The sequence below is a fragment of the Lotus japonicus genome, chromosome 1, assembly GCF_012489685.1.
Source record: "Lotus japonicus ecotype B-129 chromosome 1, LjGifu_v1.2".
Lineage (NCBI taxonomy): Eukaryota > Viridiplantae > Streptophyta > Magnoliopsida > Fabales > Fabaceae > Lotus > Lotus japonicus.
The window spans coordinates 82007189-82015905 of record NC_080041.1 but is presented as its reverse complement, the minus strand read 5'-3'; the positions used below and the strand labels follow the sequence as shown (position 1 = coordinate 82015905).

The 8717-nt window shown below is 35.7% G+C and overlaps 1 protein-coding gene across 1 annotated transcript; it reads right to left on the bottom strand.

Annotated features, from left to right (window-relative positions):
• Positions 1 to 914: 914 nt before the first annotated feature.
• LOC130720864 (uncharacterized) lies at positions 915 to 4721 on the bottom strand. The gene is made up of 7 exons (XM_057571562.1): positions 4491 to 4721; positions 4348 to 4417; positions 4183 to 4242; positions 2299 to 2413; positions 2031 to 2146; positions 1668 to 1792; positions 915 to 1313 (listed from the first exon to the last, which is right to left on the bottom strand). Exons 1-7 carry the CDS (start codon positions 4565 to 4567, stop codon positions 1190 to 1192), a joined length of 687 nt encoding a protein of 228 aa, XP_057427545.1. The 5' UTR covers positions 4568 to 4721; the 3' UTR covers positions 915 to 1189.
• Positions 4722 to 8717: the final 3996 nt, after the last annotated feature.

Below are 8717 nucleotides of genomic sequence, written 5' to 3'. Positions count from 1 at the left end.
AGTGAAGTTTCCAATAGTTATGCCATTGATTTCTAAAAAATAGTTATGCCATTGCTAATTTGCAATTAGCTAAACTTGGACTTGTGTCTTCCTACAATTAGACATATATTGTCCCTTTTTTCTTGGTAATGTCACTAATTTTTGTGTACTACCTTATTTACACTTTGTTTCTTTTTTTAAAAAAAAAATTGTTCAAGAAAATTTCTATTACTAAAATTAATTAACACGAATTAATAAAAATAATATTTTCTAAAATCAAACAGACTGAAGTTGTGTATAGATTATTGCTTTGTCTTGAATCATAATATAGATAAAAGAGAACTGCTAAACAAACATTCTCTCTTGGAGAAACCTACCGGTATTATTAGATGGAATTTGGATCTTAAAACTGAGGGCATCAAACTTATTTTACAGTAATTACTTTTGCCACTTTCCACTTCGGTTTCATTTGCAGTTAGAAGACTGGTAATCCGCTCAAAACATCATATGTAACCAGAAAAATGCTTGATCCGCTTTGCATTCTATCTCATATCAATGATGTGACAAAATCATATTGTATATTTTGGTGAGATCATCTACAATAATGAAAAGTAAATAGATGCAAAATGATGTATAGAAAAGCATAGGAAGCTGAAAAATATATAGCATGTTTTAAAATTAAATCATAGCATCTAGTTGCAATGTCTCATGACTCCCGATTGTAAGGATAACTTGGGAAACTGAAAAGCATCTAGTTTGCAATTGACACGTTAATAACAGAATATCTAGCGCAATTTATTCAACACTGTTTATATTCTTATTGTTAAATGATATTAATCTAGGTATCACCAAATCAAATGGATTCAACACCCTATTTGGTAGAACCCACTTACTTACTGCAGGGACTAATATGAATTTCAACTAATATTAGTGTGTTATATGAGAAATTGTTTGAAAATATATCATCCGAATAGCACCTCATTTTCTGCTGAACAAAATTTTCTAATGGAACTGCAGACAACATTCTACCACAAGAAGCATAGACAAGTGTGTCGAATAAATTAAACTAATAAGAAATAACAATTGATATAGCATTTAACTTGGTAAATTTTAAAGAAACAGCGTAGCAGCTGCAAAAGAAGCAGAGCCCGAATCAAAACTCCAGCCAGAAAAGAGTTTAAGCAGGACTCTGATTCGGTAATGGTCTTTCTCACACTGAAGGTCTCTGACATACAGCAAACAGTTGCCAACTGATAAAAGCCATCACCAACGATGTGAAGAGCTCAAAACCAACCACTTTGGGCAAATGCCACCCCAACCCTCGCCTCAGATAGCTGCAAAAGACACATTTTTAGCAAACACTGCACCACAAGAAACAGAAGATAAAAAAAGTCCATGTTCTGACTAACTAATAAGTAATAACTAAACTACCTCCATGAACATCATCTAACCAAGCGACATATCTCACGGACCATTTATAAAGGAGATGAAAGGTAATTACTAATTTATGACAGCAACAGTTTGTGAAAAGTTAGATTTACAGGTTTGGGTTCGATGAAATTTTTTATTCTAAGACCGTGATTCAGAACCTTGATTTTGCAGAGAAAACAATCACAGTAAAAGTAAAATTAGATTTATACATCAACATGATAATAGTAATTATGATGAGTCAGTAAAAGAGTAAAGACCTTGTGATAGATGGCATGGTTGCCACAATCCCAGCACACAAGTATATGATAGGAATGAGGGTCTTCGGTTTATTTTTCCTGAGCCACATCAAAGATCCCAATGCAGCGAGGGATATGCTCAACACCTGCACAAATACAAGTGCAGACTCCCTTTAAATTATAGATAATGCATATGCTACACGCTGCACACAAATGGAGAAGTGTGCTCACCTATAGCACATAACAACAACAATCTGTTTAGTCATTATGACTAATGTAGAATTATAATTAGTTCCAAATTAGGGGAATATTACCGTCTAAATTTTTCAGAGACGTGAATTTTAATCTTAGAGAGGAAAAAACTTTGAACATGAAAGAACATACCAAATTTGCATTAGCCTCAAGGCCCTGCAAAATGTATTCCCAAGTAAATTCTAATCCTCTAGCACCCACCCAAAGAGGAGCCAATCTATGCAGTACAGAATCAGCGAACGCCCAGCCTGCCACAAGAAAGAGCAAGAGACAAAGATCAGTGAAACAGAGCCACACAAGAAAACCCAAAGGCTAGTCTATGAAGGAGAACACCACTTCCAAGATACACATAAATATAAAACCTACTTTTGTCTGAAATGATATAGCCTCTTATACATACCAAGTCCAACAGCTTGAAATTTATGATTTTGAGAGATGTTCCTGTGAGTCAACTGGGTCAGGGCAAAGTAAAGCCCAGCAACATCTATGAAACCTATTAATGCCTTCAAAATTTCCTGAAGAACAAAACCAGTTGTTATCATTCAAGATAGTAAGCTTGATAAAAGTGACTCTACAAAGACACGGAGTGTGTCCAAAGACTTCAGCTGATAACTTCATAGCCATCTATATATGTCTTTTTATTATGTTGTATGATAGGATCTTGGATTTCTCTAAGAAAATATGGAACTTAACTCCTTTGTCCTTACAGAAGAGGTTGACCTCTGTATTTCCTTAAAACAGAAGTAGAACACAAATGAAATGCGTTATGAACTGCCTCAAAACAGAAGTAGGGAAAACACATGAACAATTTTTTATCACAGTTCTATCATGCCCAATCACACAAGAACTTTTGGGACATGAAGTAGGGACAATACATAGACTCTCCTAACTTATACTAAAATTCGACTTTTTATTAGAATAATATAGCCAAGAATAAGAGGGTGAGCCTCGGCCAATGGTAAGGTTGCTTCCTCCCTGTCCAAAGGCCCCTATTTCTTTACTCAAATGATTGCTTACATTCCCTCTCCCCTTCTCCTTGCTTTAAACCATTGTTTCTAACAGAATATATACCTCACTTCTCTATCCCTTCCTACCACATGTCTAAGGCAGTTAGAATAAAATCTCCAATAAATATTCTTTCTACCTCGCCTTTTCAACCCACTGCCTATATATCCTTACCAAGACTTAGTAAGAGGTATCTATCATTGCAATATACTTCATAGGCTCACTATAAGAAGACATTTGATATGCAAAAATGGACATTCTATTCCTGTCTCACGTACGCAAGAATTAGGACTCCTTGAGTTCGATTGGGAAAAATACACAACATGGTAATTACTTTCTGGTCCTTCATATACAATGTGATTCCCTCTTGGCTGGAAGGAAATATGCTAGTTTTGTTGCCTCAAATTATATTTCATTAATTACAATTGCAATTCATTGTTCCACTTTACAGTGATATTAGGTATCAAATATAAAACGGAATGCATATGGAAGAGAACACAATTGAATTCTTGAGCAAACCAAATACTAGAAAGGGGACTGTTCATTCCTTTCCATCACATATCTTTTCTCATTTTGATTTTAGAAAAAATCACTGCCTAACAAATGAGCTTATTTTTACTGATAAATCAGTCTGAATAGTGAAAAGGCCTACCTACTTCTCAGACCATGCTCTTTCTTTCGATATTAATCATATTATACAACTTTACTAAGTACCCTAAAGCCTAAAGTACATGGATGCACCAAGTTCAACACATGGAATACAACTCATGCATTTACTATATCACAATGGAGAACACAAGATAGCAAATTGGGGGAAGGAGAGCCAGCAATAAAAAAGCATAGAAATAGAAGAGACAACGCAAAGAGAGACACTGATAGTATATTTAGTAACTATTAGAACTTGGGTTAGGCCTAACTCTACCCAAAAAGCTAGCTTAAAAGGTGGAGGTAGCTCTACCACTTATAAAAACTTATCTAGTCATATCTCTAGTTAGTTAATGTAGGTCTTCTTAACACAAACCCTCACACTTGAGGCTGAACATCTGGAGCATGGAATTTGCAGGAATGAACACTTTGATACCATATTAGAATTTGGGTACTACTCCAAAAGTTAGCTTAAAGGTGAGGGTTGTTCAACAATTTATAAACACTTATTTGACTATATCTCTAGTTAATGTGGGACTTCTTACAGAAACTCAGTCCAATCATAAAATGAAGCTGTTGTCTAGGAAAAATCATGAATTTCAGACGGGATTGATGAAGCAATTGAAAGAAATACCTGATAGGGGTCAAAGCTATCACTCTCAGAAACCTTAAGAAACGTAGCCAAACAAATAAGCTGCAAAATTAAACAGATAAAAAAAAAGAATCAGATTGTGATGAATAATAATAGCATAAGGTGCAAAAATGGTAGAGAATTTGGTGTATTTATTTATTGAGGGACCTTGACTAATGCTGTGGCGAGATAAACAACCGCGGTTTTGATAGAAGTGCCAAGGGTATCATACTCCGATCTGCACATAAAATGATCGATAAATTGAAGGAATTGGGAATGGAAAAGATGAAGAGATCTGATGATTTCGTTACAAGGGTGTGGCGGAGTAATAGACGGCGTGAGGGCCGAAGGTGAGAATCGCACAGTTGAAGAAGTGGAACACCGTCATCTTCCGATCGATCGCAGATTCGTTTGAATTCCAACACACAACACGAACCCACTTCAGCTTCACCCCTATCTTCTAACCTCAATCTGCTTCACTTTCCTTCTGCTTCTTCGTTTTTTTTTTTCTTTTCGTTTTGGTTACATACGGAAATTCTGCTTCTTCTTTTCAATCAAAAAATTGTTTTTTTCTTTTATGATATTAAAAATAAGAAACCTGATTAATTATCTTTTTTGTTTTGTAACCTGATTAACTTCAGGGCGGGCAAGTTTCAAACTGGTCCACCGGTGCACCCATGGGTATATTGGTAATTTAAAAAGCTAAAAAAAATTCAAATCCCTAAAGAAAAACCCTACCCTCAGTCACGCGTCTCTCTCTCAATCTCCCTCACGTTTCTTCTTCTTCCCCAGCAAAGGATTCCTCTTGCTCTTCCTTCATTGAGCGGTGGTGTTGAAGCTTTCACTGCTAGCAATGGAGGCACAATGATCTTGCCTCTTCCGCCACTGTTTCTTCAGTATCAGTTGCCCGTGATATTTCTGTTGGTAATAAACAAAGAAGCTAGAACAGAGGTCATGTCGCACTGAGTGCTGGTTTGCCGGCGGATTCGCTGACAGAGGAGGAGATTGGAGCCGCAGTTGAACAGGTGACAGATTTTTGGGTTTCGGTTTTGGGGTTTTCATCACCACCTACCCAGATCTGCCCAGATCTGCTCAAAAAGAGGAAGAAGGAGAAGAGTAGAGTAGAGGGTGATCGAGCAGAGTTCTTATGGTTTGGCATTCTTCCTAGCAAACCCAGAATATGACCCACGCACATGTTGGTGTTGTAAGATCAAGATTTGATCAGTGGTTGCATCTCTATATTTTGATGATTACAATTAAGGTTTTTGAGGATGAACAATTATGGTACTCTAACGTTTGTCCTTTTAAGTTGTGACAAACAGGTTCTAATTCTGACCCAAGCCGATTCCATCAGAAGAAGAAGATCCAAGGGTAACCAAAAGAGAGTTCTAAAGCTTACCATGTTCGTTCAGAACAGTGGCAAATCCTTCAGAAGTTCTGAAGATAGAAGCTCTCAAGAGGTACTGAAGAACCGGAGTCAGAAGTTCTGAAGACCAGATGTTCCAGAAGGAACGGTCCTAAAGTAGAAGACTCAAGTTCTGAAGACCTGCAAGAAGTTGGCTCTGAAGACCCAAGCTATTCTAGCTCTGGCGTTCAGAAGTTCTGAGGAACATGCCCAGAAGCAGAAGTTGCAAGGTCAGAGGATCCAAGCTTCCGTCTGACTCTGATCAGAAGCTTCGCCAACGTCCATTTGAAGCACTCCAGATCATTAGTCAGCTGGTGAAAGGACAGGTCGCTGTCATAGTACACATCGTACAGTCATAGCCTGCCCGCCACCTACCACGTTCAGCCTAGCAGTCTGATATTACAAGATTGTCACTCCAACGGGCAAAACTCTAGCAACGGCTACACCAAATGCCTTGGAGTATATAAGGGTTAAACATAGAAGAAAGAAGAGAAGAAACTTTGCTGATATTCTTGAATTCATTCTAACCAATCTCTTAGCAATATTTCTTCATTGTTCTTGAACATCTGAGTTTACCATTAGCTTTTCAGAAGCATTTCTTGTAAACCCAAAACCTTTTACAAACACTTTGTAAAGTTCCTTAAGAGACCAAGTTTGGTCGGATCTTGAGAGGACTGAATCAAGTTTGGTTCAGTGTTTAGCTAGTCTTGAGAGGATCGGCTGATCAGCTTCTTGAGAGTATACTAGTGAGAAAATCAGTGTATTGTTAGTCACTTTGCAGGTTGCAAGTGCAGTTGTAACATTCATTGATTTTAGTAGATTGCCTTCATCAGAAGAAGGAAGAAATCATCTTCACGGGTGGACTGAATTAACTTGAGCTTTTATCTCAAGTGAACCAGGATAAAATACTTGTGTGCTCCACTTCATATTCTTTAGCACCTAGTTCTTATCTTTAAGTTTGTCAAAACTTAAAAAGGGAAAACTTTTGTTTAAAAACTCTATTCAAACCCCCCTTTCTAGTGTTTTTCGCACCTTCAGGTGTTAATGTCAATTCCATAAACTCTGACATGCTTGAAGAATGGTGAAACTTTCACTCTTTTTGTTTTTCAATCAATTTTAATCTGGTTGAACTTCTGGGTTTTGATTTTTTAGATTGATTTCTAATTTTTCCTCTTGTTATTCTTGCCAAATTTAGATTGATTACGGCGAAACCCCACCAACAGCCACCGTCTTCCTCTCGCCTTCCTTCTCCCTCTTGAATCTCGCCATCTTTTCCCTGCATCATGGGTTTTGATGGTGATGGAGGGTTGTTCAAGTTCAGATCCAAGTTCCACATGCATCTTAGAATGGGAGGTGAGAAGATCCAGATCTGAGTTATAGGTTTTGATCCATAATGATTTTTGTTGGTGGTGGTTAGGCTTCGAATCTGAAAGGAGAAATAAACAGAGGGCGGAGGAAGTGGTTTATGGGGGAGAAGATCTGTGGTGGTGCTGTAAGGGGAAGGGTTAGAGAACTAAGGGAAGAAGATGAAGCATTTTCCAGAAAAAAGAAACCTGAAAATAAGAAAGAATATTACATTTGTACCCTTCTATCATCCTTTCAATCCTAGCCATCCATCTAAGGAATATTCTTAGATTCCAAGATCCAACGACATATGATGATGGTCCACCGGTGGACCAGTTTGAAACTTGCCCACCCTAGTGGGCACCTAATTTCAGTATATCATCATTAATCAATCTATAAAATTTTGGATTTTGTTTGTTTCAAAAAGAAAATGGATTTTGGTTATTTATTTTGAGTTTTTCTTTTCTTTTTATTATTTTTGAAAGAAAAATTTATTTCATATTTTGTAAGGGGTTCGGCTCAAGGGGCACCTGTTATTATTGTTGATTTATAAGGTTAAAGACGTCGGCCCAATTTAGTAAATCTAAGGCCCAGAGTATCAATAAGGTTTGAAAAATGGATCCAAGTTTCAAGCCCCTCTGTAAGTTTCTACTTTAAGGTTTTTATTACTAATATGCTCATTTTATTCTTGTCTTATCTATATAGGCCCCGTTTGGAAAAACAGTTTAATTAAGCGCTTCTGACCATAAGCGCTTAAAATATAAGTGCTTATTAATAAGCTATTTTAAAAATTTTATTGAAATAAATTGAAAATAAGCTTTATATAAGCATTAGCTCTTTTTCATAAGCTATTCTAAATAGCTTATGAAAATAAGCTATCCTGAATAGCTTATGAAAATAAGCTTAAAACAGCTTATGGAAGGCATATATAAGCCGTTTACATAAGCTTTTCCAAACACTGGCATAAGCACTTATACTATCAGATAAGCTTAAATAAGCTCTTCCAAACGGGGTCATAGTCTTTTTTTTTACCAAGTCATATCAATGATGAATTTAATAAATTTGATCATTAAATGTTAAAAATTAATATTTATTGAGACCAGAGTAATCACTCCCTACAACCGTCCTTAATCCTCTCTTTGTAGGAGTTCGCATTAAGCCGTAAATAGTTGGACAATTAATTAATATATTGATTTTTGATATATACTATTTTTGCAATTTTTTATTCAGTCAATTTTTAAAGTAAATTACAGTACACATAATATGATCTCATATGGAGAAAAAAAAAATCCAACGTACCAAAAAAAAAGGAGAAAATTTTATAGTAAAAGACAAATCTACTTAATGTGATTTCAAAGTCTTAAGATGATTAGTTGTGTGATTATTGGTTGTGGGCCATTTTGTTACAACAACAAAAAAGTAAACTACACATAACCAACTCATTTGATATCAATAAGATTAATCTTGTCAGTTTCAAAAAAAAAAAAAGATTAATCTTGTCGTTCAAAAAATAAGATTAATCTTGGGAGTTAAATTTTAATACCAACTAACTACCAATTTAGTATTAGTCTAATAGCATACAAACTAGATCCCTATGAAAAAGGCACGGGTTCAAACCATAAAAATGTCATTTGTTGAGTGTGAGATCACAGTTTCAAACAAAAGAAGGATTATAATTTGTTTATACTTCTTTAAAAATGAAACGATTTCATACTTTTTATTTTTATTTCACATGTTTTCTCTCATAATAAATTTTATAATTTACAATCTAATTATTTATATTCTAAAA

What these genes read in the sequence shown, in the direction of transcription:
- LOC130720864 (XM_057571562.1), bottom strand. Translation starts at nt 4,567, where the DNA reads ATGACGGTGTTCCACTTCTTCAACTGTGCGATTCTCACCTTCGGCCCT. An exon ending in TATTACTCCGCCACACCCTT is followed by an intron (nt 4,418 to 4,490) that starts GTAACGAAATCA and finishes TTTTATGTGCAG; the next exon opens with ATCGGAGTATGATACCCTTG. An exon ending in ATAGCTTTGACCCCTATCAG is followed by an intron (nt 2,414 to 4,182) that starts GTATTTCTTTCA and finishes TTTGTTCTTCAG; the next exon opens with GAAATTTTGAAGGCATTAAT.